A 15942-nucleotide genomic window follows, 5' to 3' on the forward strand; every position below is an offset into this window, starting at 1 on the left:
TCTAAAGAGTGTAAGGGAGATAATTGAGAATTTCCTTCTCTGAAAATGTCTTTTATTTGCCTCTCATATTTAAATGATAATTTGGTTTAGTATGAAATTCTAGATTGAAAATAATTTTCCCTCAAAATTTTGAAGATATTATCATTACCTTCTAATTTCCACTGTTGTGTTTAGAAGTCTGATGACATTCTTCTTCCCCATCCATTACATAGGACCTAGCGTTTCCCTGTTAGAAGCTATTAGAAGCTGCTTTTTATCCCTGGTACTCCATTATTTCACAATGGTGACTTTAGTGTGAACCTTTTGTCTTAAGTTCTTGTGGACATTTTCAATATGGAAATTCATGTCTTCCAGTTCTATAAAGTTTTCATAAATTATTTCCTTGAAAAGTTCCTTCCCACTGTTTTCTGTATTTCTTTCATTCAGACTTCTATTGTTGTATTTTGTACTTCTTGGATTATGTTATATATATTTTAATTAAATTATATATTCTCTCCTATTATCCTTTTCCTTATCTTTTTGTTGTACTTCCCAGGATATTTTTCTGACTTTATTATGTCTTAAGAAATTATTTTGGCAGTTTTAAACTAACAAGGGTTAACTTTTTTTCTGATTATTTCTTTACATACGGACTTTTGAAAAAATAAAAACACCTTTTATCTCTACTTGTATTATTTCTTTGAAATTTTCTTCTGTTGACTATACATTGTCTTAATTTTTGCTGAATTATTTCTCCTTCACATTGAGGAGTTTCTCAAATGTCTATTGATTTTTGCCTATTCTCTCATGATCATTGGCGAGTCTTGCAGTGCTGGCTTCATTACCAACTGTTATATCATTGCCTGACAGTCTGGATCCCAGTGAATATTTAAGGTGATCAAAATGTTAGTCTGTAAGACTTTAATCTTGAGCAGTTCATTTTTTCTAGAAAATGCTTCTTCAAAGTAAAAAGATAATAAGGATCATATATCAACAACAGTATGCATGTAAATTTGATAACCAGATGAAATGGAGTAATTCCTTAAGAGACACAATCTGCCCAAACTCATACAAGAAGAAATAGACAATCTGGATAAGTCTCAATCTATTAAAGAAATTGAATCAATAATTAATAAGCTTCAAAAACAGAAAGCACCAGCCCCAGATGGGTTCATTGGTGGACTCTATCAAACATTTAGAGAAGAAATCATACTGATTCTCTATAATTGATTCTGTACAATCTCCTTCAGAGGATAGAAACAGAAAGAATACTTCTTTAACTCATTTGGAGGTCATTTTTGCCCTAATACCAAACCAGGCAAAGACATTGAAACAGTAGAAAACAACAGACTAATACCTCTCATTAGCATAGATATAAAAATCCTTAATAAAATATTTGCAAATCAAATCCAGCAGTGTATAAAAAGAATTATGCACCATGACCAAGTGAGATTTATCTCATGTATGCAAGGTTGGTTCACATTCAAAAATCAAGTAATGCATTTCATCATATCAACAGACTAAAGAAGAAAATATCACATGATCATATCAATAGATGCAGGGGAAGAAAAAGCATTTCATAAAATCTAATACGCTTTCATGCAAACAACTTAGTAAATGAGGACTGTAGCATAACTTTCTCAACTTGATAAAAAATATCTACAAACACCCTAAAGCTATCATCATTTTTAATGTTGAGAAATGCAAAGCTTTCTCAGTAAGATTAGAAACCAAGCGAGGATGACCCTTTTCACTCTTTAAACTTTGTACTAGAAGTCCTAGCTAATGCAGTAGAGCATGAACAGGAATCAAAGGATACACAGGTTGAAAAGGAAGAACTAAATTCTTTGTTTATTGAAGATATCATTGTTTATGTAGAAAATCTAAAAGAATCGATTAAGAAAGACACTTCTGGAACTAATAACCTAATATAGCAAAGTTGCAGGATATAAGTTTAATATACAAAAGTCAATTGCTTTCCTCTGTAGAAGCAATGAGCAAATGGAATTTGAAATTAAATACAAAATACCATTTATATTAGCATCCAACAAAAATGAAGTACTTAGGTATGAATATAACAAGATATTTATAAGATCTATATAAGGAAAGTTAAGAAATTTATCTGATGAAAGATAGCAAAGAAGAATTAAATAAATTGAGTGATATTCCACATTCATTCATAGGAAGTCTCAATATTGTTAAGATGGCAGTTCTTCCCAATTTGATCCAGAGATTCAATGCAATCTTAATAAAAATCCCAGCAACTTACTTTGTGGGTATTGCCATATTGATTAAAAGTTTATATGGAGAAGGAAAGGACCTATAATAGCCAACACACTACTAAAGGTGATGAACAAAATTGGAGGACTGACACTGTCCAGCTTAGAGGTTTTCTACAAAGGTACAGTAACCACGAGACTTTGGTTTTGGCAACAATACATACAAATAGATGAGTGGAATAGAAAAGAGCCCATGGGGCGCCTGAGTGACTCAGTCGGTTGGGCGGCTGACTTTGGCTCAGGTCATGATCTCACGGTTTGTGAGTTCAAGCCCCTCATAGAGCTCTGTACTGACATCTCGGAGCCTGGAGCCTGTTTCAGTTTCTGTGTCTCCCTCTCTCTGCCCCTCCACCACTTGCACTCTGTGTCTCGTATTGTGTCACCAATAAATAAACATTAAAACAGTTTTTTTGAAAGGGAGCCCACAAATAGACCCACATATGTAGTCAAATGATGTTTGACATAGTAGAGGCAATATAGCTCAGAAAAGATATTCTTTTCAAAAAATGGTGCTGAACAACAGGACATCACAAAGAAAAATGAATCTAGATACAGACCTTACACCCTTCACAAAAGTTAACTCAAGTGGATCACAGGTCTAAATGTAAAATACAAAATGTAAAAACTTTTAGTAGAAAGCAAAAGAAAAAATCTGTATGACCTTGAGTTTGGCAGTGACATTTTAGATACAACAACAGCGGCAAGGTCTGTGAAAGAAGAATTGATAAGCTGGACTTCATTAAAATTAAAAATTTCTGCTCTTCAAAAGACACTGTCAAAAGACCAAAAAGGTGTATTTGCAAGTCATGTTTCTTTTCACTTCTGTACTTTTGCATTGGTCAAACTCTATTATAGTGACTATTTTAACTATGTTTACATTATTCTCAGCTTAATATTTAGTATATTTTATACTCTTCTTGTCTCAAGAATAGTTTTTCTGTTATACTTGTAATTATCATTAAAATACAAAATTGGAATTTTATAGATGTGATTAAACATGATATTCTATAAATGTTTTAAAGTGTGATTTTGTTTTCTCTCTGGGTACATAAAAATACAAAAAATATTTTTTATTTCAGGTTGAGAAGTATAGTAATAATTAACTATGAGCTAATATCTCTTAATATTTTATCAGTACATTTATTTTCTTCTCATAGTATTGCAAGCACCATTGAGATTATCCAGCACTGATTTTACGTTTGAAATCCCATTGTATACTATGGATCCTAATAACAAAGTCACAAAAACTCAGGTATGTATAGAGAAATGATGCAGTTTGCAACTTTTCTTTTTACTGTGGTTTTTAGTTTATTGAGTTGATTATTCTGAAGCATTTGTTGTAAGAATACTTTCATTTTTAGAGAACTTGCATATCTATATATTGTATTTCTCAGAAGTAATTATGAAAATATATAGACACATATAAAGCCATTTTTATATATGCATATATTTAATAGGACTATTCAAAATATTTTATTTTTTAAAGAATCTTTTCCTTTTTTTAAGTTTTATTTATTTATTTTGAGAGACATAGAGATAGTGTGAGTAGGGTAGGGGTAGAGAGAGATGCAGAAAGAATCCCAGGCAGGCTCCATGCTTGGCACAGAGCCCAATGAGGGGCTTGAACTCACGAAACCATGAGATTATGAGCTGAGCTGAAACCGAGAGGAGGACACTTAGCCGACTGAACCACCCAAGCACCCCCCAAAATATTTTAAATAGAATTAAATCATCTGTCTCTCCTTATATAAAATGGGACTATGATTAAATTAATGTGAAATATGTTCCATACAGGTAAGGAAATGTGGTGGAAGGTAATAATAAAAACGAGAAAAGTCCAGGTATATAATAAAGTGACTTCTATGACAATCTACTCTTTTTTTCTTACTAGATATCTCTGCATCTCTCTCTCCTAATTAATCCATCTAGAAAGAAAAAAGAGTGACATGAATAAGAAGGAAGCTCATGCATAGAAAATTGTATTTGTAGTGCCCCTTTATTATCTTATATATTGCTTTTCCTGCAATTAATTTTGAACCTCTGTAGCTTTGAGAGCAAACTATATGGTGAAAATATTTAACATTTTATGCGTCAAATAATAGCCAAGTGCTACATGAAATTATAGAGAACAATAAAGGATCTCTTCTGGCATTAAAATGTGACGGTTTTAAGCATAATATCAGTAAGACTTCTATCTATAATATAACTTCAAGGATGCAAAAGACTTTGTGTTGGGACTAGAAAGGAAACGTTAGTGAACTGAATTGGATTGAATTCCAAAAGAAAAGCAATCCCTCTATAAATATGATTTTATTTTATATCATTGAATTTTTTTCAATTGGCATAATAAAAGATGATCTAGACAAGAGCCTTCTGTCTTGATTGGCAAAGTGGTCATATTGGCCCCACAGAGAAGGAAATGTGATTCTAATATACTGCTTGCATTTGCCATGAATGATATTTACATAGTCATAATAAAATATATCATGCAGAGAAGTTGTAATATGTTTGTGGGGCAGAATTCAAATTGATCCTATGTAGTGTATTACATGTAAAATGACAAGTGTTTGATACGTACAATGCGTATGTGAAGGTTAAGTTGACAGAAGGGTTGGGAATGGTAGAAGAAAGGAGTGAAACTCATTTTATTCAGTGGCTAATTAAAGGAAATTGTGTAAAGTTGACAGAAGAACTAGAGATATAAATATATTATTTCAAGTTACCAGGTGACTAATGGAAGAATTAAAATAATTTAAATATCCACAATTGGGAGGTGGAAAGGGGAGTGGAGATAGTATCTATGAGCTAAATCCTCATCTTCACTAGTGGGCACTCAAGAGACAATATCTGGGTCTGATAAATCATGACATAGCCATGTGATAGAGTAATGGCCCCCAAAGTTATCCAATTCCAATCCCTAGAATTTTTGAGTACCCTATCTTCTATTGTAGAAGATACTTTGCTGATGTGTAATGTGATTGACATTAAAGACCCTAAGCAAGGGAGATTATCCTAGATGATCTAGATGGTCCCATTTGACTCATGTGAGTGGTTAAAACCAGAGAAGCTTTCCTGACTGTGCTTAGAAGAAAATGTGATGACAGAAGAAAGGTAGAGAGATTTGATGTTGCTAGATGTGAAGATGGTGAAAAGGAGGCCACCAGGCAAAGAATGTGTTTGCCCTCTACAAACTGGGAATGGCAAGCAAATAGCCTTCCCTAGAGCCCTCCAGGAAGATCATGGTTCCTTCACCTTGATCTTAGTCCGGCGATAAACCTGTTGAACTTCTAACCTACAAGACTGTAGTTTAATAAATTTGTATGGCTTTAGACTACTAAGTCTGTGGTCATTTGTTATGGCAGCAATGAAAAAGCCTCAAGTAAGCCATATCAACATTATATTGAGAATAAGGCTATAACTATCAGAGAAAATCCAAATCAGAATTAGCTAAAATTGGTTGTTTCAGGGAAGCAGAGCTGTTGATAAGAAGGAGTTGAGTGGGACAACTGGTTTTTATAAGTATTTTAAAATTATTTGTGTAAGCTACTAACATGTATCATTTTGGTAAGATTATTTAAAAAATGACAGTGGTACACATACTAAATGTTTCTTTATAGATGACTGTATCAGTTCTATTCTTGGGCTAGGATTGGAAAATGGATATTTTAGAGATCTGCCATTTCTTCATTTCAGAATGAGAAAAAGGAGGCATTCAAATGACTAGTACAATTTCATGCTCACCTTCTGTTTTAAAAGATGTTTCTTTCTTTATAAATGCAAATTTTAGAACTAAATAGATATTTAAGTACGGAGAGACATTGGGAATAAAATCGCCTATTTTTTAAATTCTAAATATTTTAAATCAATCATACTTTAGAAAGAAAGGAAGTATGTTATTTTGTTGTGGTGCCAATTGCATGGATCATTGTATACTCTTCAAATTTTGAAGAGTAAAGTTAGAAAAATACCTAGCTCAAGGTTTTATTGTAATAGTATGTTGCACAAGTCTGCACACATGTCATGCATATAGCTCCCAGATTTATCAGAACATTACAAAGACAGTGCAGAGATTTTATGTATACTCTTCACACAACTTGCTGTCATGCTAACACGTTATACAACCATAGAACATTTTTCAAAACTAACAAGTTAACATTAGTACAAAATTATAAGTTAGACAACAGACTCTATTTGGGTTTTGTTGCAACCGGTGCAACAAACACTGAAATCAGGGTCCTGAGGGTAGGGGAATGTAAGAAAAAAAAAGAGAAGGGAAGCCAGTTTGGGAACAGGAGGGTCCCCTGGGCTGATGGCCCAAGTGACGGCTTTATTGTTGCTGTACACAATCTTTTATATCAAGACTCTTATGGATCAGGTCATTCTAAGAATAAACAGGTTTCACATGATCGCCGCCAACCAAAACATTTAGTTCTGTGTACCTTGTGAACTTTCTAAACGGGTCACAACAAGACCTTGTTGATAGATTGCTAGCAAAACACAGTTCCCATGTTTGTTTCTATTTGACCCGGGGTAGAAAAGGGGGGTAACATTACTGCCAACACCCACAGACCACAGGCTTCAGGAATTAGATTTCTCAGCCTTGACAAGGCTTTCGTATGCCTTTGCAAGTGGGGGAATGGGACGGGGAACCACCAGGTTGGCTGAGTCAACAGGGAGCCGTTGCTCGACCCAGTCTCAGCCTGGCACCGGGGTCCGGCCTCCCACAGGGTTTTACCCGTTTTTCACTAATGTCCTTTTATGTCTCATGGTCCAATCCAGGGTACCATATTGTATTTAGTTTCCTCTGATCTGTGGCAGGCTCTCAGTCTTGCTTATTTTTTTATGACCTGGTCAATTTTAAAGAATACTGGTTTGGTATTTTTTCCGAATATTCTTTAGTTTTGGTTTGTCTGATTCTTTACACCTTTCTCGACTGCATTCTTATTTTTTATGGGTTTCAGGGAAGAGTGTAACAGCTGAAATGTCTTCTTTTGTCACATCATGTGAAGGGTGTACATGATATTGTGTATGGCTTACTGGTAGTGATAAATGTAAGGAGACTTGGAAAAAAGTTGGACTAACTATTTTTCTTTTTACATACCCTATATGTCGGAAGTGAGTCATCAATGTCAGCCCACACTCAATGGGTTGGTGGTCAAGCTCCACCTTTTGGGGGGGTTATTTACATATATTATTCAGAATTTTTCTGTAAGCATTATTATTCCTTCCCTCCTTTTATTTATTTATTTTATTAATATATCAATGTGACTTCACAAATATTTACTTCATACTTTCAGTTATAATCCAATATCACATTATCACATTATTTGTTATTAAAATTGTTCTAGCTCTGGCCATTAGGAATTCTTTTAGACTTGTCCTTTGACATACTTCCATCATTATGATTTTTAAGCATTCTCTTACTTTCTGGCACTATAAAATGGTCCAGGCTTGTCTTTTATTTTGCTTGTTCCAGTTCTAGAATCAACATTTTCTTCAAGAAACCCCAGTACCATTTATGGAAGAATGGTATTTAGAAATCAAGATCTGTACACTAGATGTGCTAGCTGCTACTGGGATGTCACATGTTCTAAGCCCCTTTGGCAAATAGAATCAGGAAATATTTGTGTGTATACTAGTGAATACACACATACATAATTTGGCTATCGTTCTTTTTAAAAAATTTTTTTAAATGTTTTTATTTATTTTTGAGACAGAGACAGAGCATGAGCAGGAGAGGGGCAGAGAGAGCGGGAGACATAGAATCCGAACTAGGCTCCAGGTTCCGAGCTGTCAGCACAGAGCCTGATGTGGGGCTCGAACTCATGGACCGTGAGATCATGACCTGAGCTGAAGTCAGACGCTTAACCAACTGAGCCACCCAGGCGCCCCTATCATTCTTTTTTTTTAAATTGTGTTTTAATGTTTATTATTTTGAGAGAGAGAAACAGAGCACGAGTGAGGGAGGGGCAGAGAGAGAGACACACACAGAATCCGAAGCAGGCTCCAGGCTCTGAGCTGTCAACACAGAGCCCAACATGGGGCTGGAACCCATGGACTGCGAGATCATGACCTGAGCCAAAGTGACACTCTCAACCTACTTAGCCACCCAGGTGCCCCTGTCTATCTATCATTCTATCTCTATCATCCATCCATGTATCTATCTATTTAAACATGGGTTCAAACTGATGTCTCTGACTTTAATCCAGCACCACAAGGTTTATTGCAATCTTTCTTCCTTGCTTATTTTTAACTCCTTTCTCTGACTATGAAAAATCTGGCTCTCTTATTTATACTTTATTTATGTATTTTTTACCTGTATAAAGTACAGGTTAAAAGTGTATACTTTTACTAGTGTACTAGTAAAGAAGTTTCAGAATTTTTAACCTGTATCTAGAATTGCTAATATATTTGCCAACTAGAGTACAGTATTAATAAAGAGTAACTTTTTGTCTTTAGCGCTATAGTTCCCAGTCCAAACACAGTTTTGCAGTTGCTTCGGCCATTCCTCCTCAGTCTCCAGTAACTTCAGTGAGATTATCTCATACATTTGTAATATACTTTGTTGTAATCTACAATGTATCCTGGGGTTCCCAGTATCTTGGTTGATTGTTTTTAAGTTACTTACATTTAAGTTAACTCTTAGTGGTATATAGTTCTATGGGTTTTGAAAAATATGTAGAGTAATTGTCCTACCACTTCAATACCTGACAGAATGGTTTTACTACACTAAAAATCCTCAATGTAACCCCTTTGCTGTCAACTACTCCTCTTTCCACCAATACTTGGCAACCACTGGTTCTTTTTTTCCATCCAAATGATTTTGCATTTCCAGAATGACAGGTAATTTAATTATATAAAATGTAGCCATTTGGGTCTGGCATCTTTCACTTAGCAAAATATATTTTACATTTATTTATATTTTTGTGTGAATTAATACTTCATTTATTTTATCACTAAATTTTATTCCATTGCATGGAGTGTTTATCCATTCATTATTTGAAGGAAATCTTGGTTGTTTTTTTTTCTCCATTGCTTGGCGATGAACAAACTATTATAAACATTAACATGTACATTTTTATGTGAGCATGAATTTTCACTTAAGTAAATACTTAGGAAGGGGATTACTGGGTCATATGGTATTGTATACTTAACATTATAAGAAACTGCCAAACTGTCTTCCTAAAGGACTATACCATTTTACAGTCTCACAATCATGAATGAAAGTTGTTACGCAGCATCCTTGCTAACTAGCATAGCTTTTTGACATTTTTATTTTACCCTAGTCTCTATCCTTTGTGTATTTTTCATAGTTGTTAATATGCTATGAACATATTTGCATACCCCTTTGTTTGCCTAACATCACTTTTAAAACTATCTGTGAATTCCACTTTAAAAAACTTTTTTTTAATGTTTATTTATTTTTGAGATGGAGACAGAGTGCGAGTGGGGGAGGGGCGGAGAGAGAGGGAGACACAGAATCTGAAACAGGCTCGAGGCTCTGAGCTTGTCAGCACAGAGCCCGATGTGGGGCTCAAAACCATGAACCATGAGATCATGATCTGAGCTGAAGTCGGATGCTTAACGACTGAGCCACCCAGGCACCCCATGTGAATTCCACTTTTAATCACTTGACTTTGTACGCAGGCTCTTCACCTTGGCATGGTAAAACAAGCTAAATTTTGTATTGCATATTATAATTTTTATAAATGTCTTTTTATTTATGTATTTTGTGTGTATAAACAGGATCTTGTCTTACATAATACTTCAAAACAAGATGTGAAATGGACTTTGGATATTAGTAATACTGGCAAACTTTTCAAAGATGGCACATTCAAGATTAGTGTGCTGAGTGGGATTCTGCAACCACATAATGAAATTAATGTTTCCATAAGTTTCTGTCCAAGTAAGTCCTTTTTTCTTATATTTGTTATTGATGTTTCAACCTCTCACATATTATTTAATTTTATCTTGTACACAAAAGTTTAGGTTATTTTTTATGTGTTCTTTAAATAGTTTTAAAACGATTCATACTAGAATTCTTTCATAACCAGCCTCAAATATGGCCCCAAATAATTCTCACCTCTTGGTATTCATGGCCTTATATAGTGCCCTCCCACATCACATAGGACTGATGTATCACCCAGAAGATATTATGAATGTGATGGCGTATGATTTCCAAGATTAGGTCAGAAAAGGCATGGCCACGTCTAGCTTGCATTCTTGGATTGCCTGCTTTGGGGAAGCTGGCCATTGTGTCTATTTATCTCTATGTTCACTTCTTTACTGATGTTTTTTTTTTACAACAGCTTTATTGTACCTTTTTCTAATTGGTGTGACAAATTTTCTGTTATCACAAATCTATTACAAAAATTCTTGGTGGTTCTTACACATTTACTTTTCCAAATGAACTATAGATTATTTTCTTCCTGTTTCTAGAAAAAGACATATAATTGAGTTTTTCCCTTCAAATAATGGCATGTTTTTCTAGTAAAGTTTATTTTATAGGTATCACTATTATGAATGAGATTTTTAAATTAATCTTTTTAATTAGCTATGACTATATAAAAAGAATATATTTATAGTTTATCTGTCACCTTGCTCCTATGCTGAACTTCTCTAGTTAGATCTGGAAGTTTTTCAGAGATTATTCTGTATTGTTTTCTAAGTAAGTAGTTTTATAATATAAAATGATAGTAACTAATGAATTTTTCTCTTCATTTACAATATCTCCTCCTCTACCTTATTCTCCTCCTGAATCTGTTAATACAATGTTACTACATTACAATCACATTACATTTATATTACAACTGCACTAGAACTGTTACTATAGTCTGTCTGAATCTGTTACTATGGTGGCAGTTTGTTAAAACTGTTTTGATTCCAGTAGTTTTGCTTTGTATATTTGGATGTTATTAAAAGATTATGTCTTATATATCTTTTAGAAATAGCATATGTATTTAAAGTAATGTTCTTTTTTCTACTAAATGCTATTTGCTTCAATGTTGTTTTATGTGCTACAGTGCCATTTTGTCTTTCTTTGGTTGATATATCATTTTATTTTCAGTCTGTGTCTTTTTAAATTTAAGACCAGTATTGTAAAACAAAGGATTTTGCTTCTTTTCTTGAGCAAGACTGAAATGTAATTTTTAGGAGGGGAATTTGACTTATTCATATTTTCTGTTATAATATATTTTTCATTTTCATGCAGTTTCATTTTATATTTCCTTTATGTTATATTTCTTATCATTTTTCATAAATTTTATGTATTGATCCAATTTTTGTCTTATATGCTATACGTCTATTTCCCTTCTATATGTCATCTTTAGACCATTGGGAACACCTATGTGGACATATATTTTCCTGTCAGTTCTAAGATGGAATAGTATCAATGAACTTTCCCACAGACAAAATTATATATGAATTTATTTCTTACTCAAGACTTTGTTGAAATATTTTGGAATTTTATTTGCAGTTAGGTTTTTTTTGTAAACATCATTCCATTCCACCCACTGCTTGGGTCAGTGGGCTGTAGGGTCTTCTCCGTCTCTAAGGTATTGAGGTAGCAGGAGGCAAGACTGTAGCAGATCAAAGCCAACAGGTTGGATGAGAGTACAGGGTTCTTCAAGATCAAACAGCTGGATGGAGAATGGGATCTTTGGGGAGTTGGAATTGAGTTATAGGGGCCTTTTGAGTTGGAACCAGGGTAGCTTATGCTTGATTTTTTGGTCACCCTCATTTATTTTCTTCTAGTACAGACAATTTTTATCTTTCCTGGCTCACACGGCATGGAATACAGCTTTCATGACTTTTCCTTAGTAGTTCTTTCCAAGTCAAGTGTGCATTTATTTTCTGGTTTTCTCAGTTGTTTTTACTATTCATTAAAATGGGGAAACTACTGGAATCTTGAAGAAAAAGATGCCTTTTATTTTGCCTTACATTCTTATATTTTAAATCAGATACCATAGAGGTAAAATTCACATTCAGATGTGATTATTTTTGAAAGTATGGTTTTCTTAATTACAACTTTGTTAAAGTGTGATTCTTACACCATAAAATATATTTTTAAAAAATGTACAGTGTAGTGGTTTTTAGGATCGTCATAGATGGGCAGCCATCAAAACAGCCTAGTTTTAGAACATACTCATTGCTTGCAAAGGAAACCCTGTACCCATTATTGGTCACTCCCCATCTCTCCCTCCACTCAGCCACTGCTGACCTTTATTGGTTGTCTCTAGGAATATGTTTACTGTGGATATTTCATATAAGTAGACTCCTATAATGTGTCCTCTTGTGATTGGCTTCTTTCACATTGCATAATAATTTCAAGGTTAGTCCAGATTATAGCATCAATTAGTACTTAATTCCCTTCTGTTACCAATAATTGTATGGATATATCACATGTTTGTTCATAGACATTCATCTGGTGGATATTTGGATCATTTGTGCTTTTTTGACTCCTGTGAATAAAACAGCTAGGAACATTCCTGTAGCGTTCTGTGAGGACACATGTTTTCATTTATTTGGTTATATATCTTGGAGTGGAATTGTTGGGTCTTAGGATAATTTGATGTTTAACATTTTAAGAAACTGCCAAACTGTTTTACAAAGCAACTGTAACAGTTTAAAATCTTACCAGCAATGAATGGGGGTTCTGTTTTCTCCACATCCTTGCTAACTCTTTTGTGATCTTTTTTATTATAGTTATCCTAGTGACTGTGAAATAATATGTCATTGTAGTTATTATTTGCATTTTCCGGATGACTACTGATGTTGTGTATCTTTACATGTACTTATTGTCAGTTTGTATATCATCTTTGGAGAAATGTCTGTTCAAATCCTTTGTTGATTTTAAAATTTGGTTGTCTTTTTGAGTTTACATTGTTCTTTATGTATTCTGGATAAAATTATTTTATAAGTATAAAGCATTTTATTTCATTCTGAGATTTCTCTTTTCACTTTCTGATGATGACAGCTAACGCAAAATAGCTTTTAGTTTTGATGAAGCGTATTTTATCCAATTTCTCTTTTTTTAGTTTAGCTTTTCAGTGTCTTATCTATGAAAACATCACATAACCCGAGGTCATGGTGATTTATTCTTATGTTCTCTCTTAAAGTCATATAATTTTATCTCTTATTTAGGTCAATGGCTTATCTTGAGTTACTTTTTAATATGCTGTAAGGTAGGGCTCCATCCTCATTCTTTTGCATGGGCCTGTCTGCTTGTCCCAGCACCATTTATTGAAAAGAATATTGTTTCCCCATTGAATTGTGTGTGTATATACACACACACACACATATATACACACATACACATACATACACACACATACACACATACATACACACACACATACATATAAATCTATGTAAAGATATTTTATATAGATATGTATTAATTCTTCATGAAATGTTTAGTAGATTTCACCAGTGAATCCATTTGGATTTTGCCTGTTCTATGTGAGAAGTTTTTTGATTGCTACTTTAGTTCTGTAACTGAGTCCAAGTTCATTCTCCTCACTGCACAATAGGCCAGTAAGTGGAGAGGCAAGACATTAGGGAAAGGAAAGCACTTTGGAAAGCCAGCAAACCAAAGAGACGGCAGACTATTGTCCCGAAGAAACATCTCCCTCAGCATGAAATTGGAGTTTCTTTTATGTTAGCAAAAGGAGGAAGTGGGAAGGGTTGGAGTCAAAAGGTAACTGACTTCTGTAGACATCTGAGGAGATAATGTATGTCCTTGGACAGTTGATCTTTGCATACAGGAATCTATCTGGTCATGTCATTCCTATAAATCTTAGGCATAGCATAGTCATTTCTGTATGTACTTCCTCATCTCCTTAGGCAAGATAGATTTGGGTAAAAAGCAGTTTTTGCAAATCTTAGCTGTAACATGGCTACATGCAGGGCTCAGCAGAAGTTTCTAAGCTATAGGTCACAGCAGCAAGGAAAATAGAATCAGTGTGGAGTCAGACATGCTGTTTCTCCCTGTTATAATCCCTTTCAATAAGTCAATTCACATTTTATATTTCCTATTGTGTCAGTTTAAGTACTTTTTGTGTTTCTAGGAATTTGTCCATTTTATCTACATTATCTAATTTGTTTATATACAACTTTACATTGTGTTCCTTTATATTTTTTTTTTTATTGAGTTTCTGTAAAGTGAATAGTGATTTTCCCTGTCTTATTTGGGACTTTTGTAATTTGAATCTTCTTTTTTTCTTGGTCATTCTTGCCAAAGGTTTTTCAAATTTGATATGCTTTTCAAAGACCAACTTTTGATTTTATTGATTTTCTTAATATTTTCCTATACTCTATTCAACTAATTTCTGTTCTAATATTTATTATTTCCTTTCTTTTTGGTTTGGTTGTAATTTGCTCTTTTTTACCTTGTTTCTTATGTTGCAAAGTTAAGTACTTATATCTACTTTTTTAAGATAAGCAATTTATGGCTCTAAATTTTACTCTGAGCCCTGCTTCTGGTATATCCCATAAGTTTTGGTATGTTTTGTTTTTATTTTAATCCATCCCAAATTACTTTGTAAAATTTCCTTTGCTATTTCTTCTTTGACACTTAGTTATTTGGGAATGTGTTGTAGAATTTTCACATATTTGAGAATTTCCAAAATTTCACTTTGTTATTGATTTCTAATTTTATTCCATTGTTGTCACAAAACATACTGTTTATGGATGCAGTCATTTTATTTTGATTATTTTTTTAATTTTTTTTAATATTTATTTTTGAGACAGAGAGAGACAGAACATGAATGGGGGAGGGTCAAAGAGAGAGGGAGACACAGAATCTGAAGCAGGCTCCAGGCTCTGAGCTGTCAGCACAGAGCCCAACGTGGGGCTCAGACTCACAGACCGTGAGATAATGACCTGAGCTGAAGTCGGAAGCTCAACTGACTGAGCCACCCAGGCGCCCCTTTTTTGATTATTTTTTAATGCTATAAATTTATTTTTTTAAGTTTATTTATTTATTTTGGGAGAGGGTAAGACCCAGAGAACACGAGTGGGGAAGGGGCAGAGAGAAAGGGAGAGAGAGAATCCGAAGCAGACTCTGCACTGTTAGTGCAGAGCCCAACACGGGGCTCAAACTCATGAACCGTGAGATCGTGACCTCATCCAAAATCAAGAGTCTTACACTAAACTGTCTGAGCCACACAAGTGCCCCTGGATTCAGTCAATGTAAAGGCTTACCTTATACCCTAAAATATGATTTACCTTCAAGAATGTTCAACATGCACTTGATTTCTTTTTTTTTTAAGATTTTTTTAATTTTAAGTAATCTCTATACTCAACATGGGACTCAAACTTAAAACCCTGACATCAAGAGTCACATGCTCTACCAATTAAGCCAGCCATGCTCCCTCACGTGCACTTGAGAAGTGTATATATTCTGTTCTTGTTGGGTAGAATGTTCCATAGATGTCTTTTAGATCTATTTTGTTTATAGACCAAAATATTTTATTTCTTTAGTGATCTTCTACCTATTTGTCTTATCCCCAATTGAGGGTAGAATATTAAATTCTCAAAGGGTTATTACTGAAATATCTATTATTTCTTGTTTCAGTTTTACTGTTTTTTTTTCCTTGTGTACTTTGTGGCTCTGTTGGGTGTATTTATGTTTATAATTGTTTTATCTTCTTCGTGGATTGTCCTGTTATCATTATATAATGTC

General features: G+C 34.0%; 1 protein-coding gene across 1 annotated transcript in view; it reads left to right on the forward strand.

The window, feature by feature from the left end:
- CFAP47 (cilia and flagella associated protein 47) overlaps positions 1–15942 on the forward strand; it is a 587956-nt gene that overhangs the window by 119219 nt on the left and 452795 nt on the right. Inside the window, exons 23-24 of the mRNA XM_043569968.1 lie at positions 3416–3510; positions 10005–10164. Of these exons, the coding sequence (XP_043425903.1) occupies positions 3416–3510; positions 10005–10164 (255 nt within the window). The remainder of the gene's footprint in view (positions 1–3415; positions 3511–10004; positions 10165–15942) is intronic.

The sequence above is a fragment of the Prionailurus bengalensis genome, chromosome X (assembly GCF_016509475.1).
Source record: "Prionailurus bengalensis isolate Pbe53 chromosome X, Fcat_Pben_1.1_paternal_pri, whole genome shotgun sequence".
NCBI lineage: Eukaryota > Metazoa > Chordata > Mammalia > Carnivora > Felidae > Prionailurus > Prionailurus bengalensis.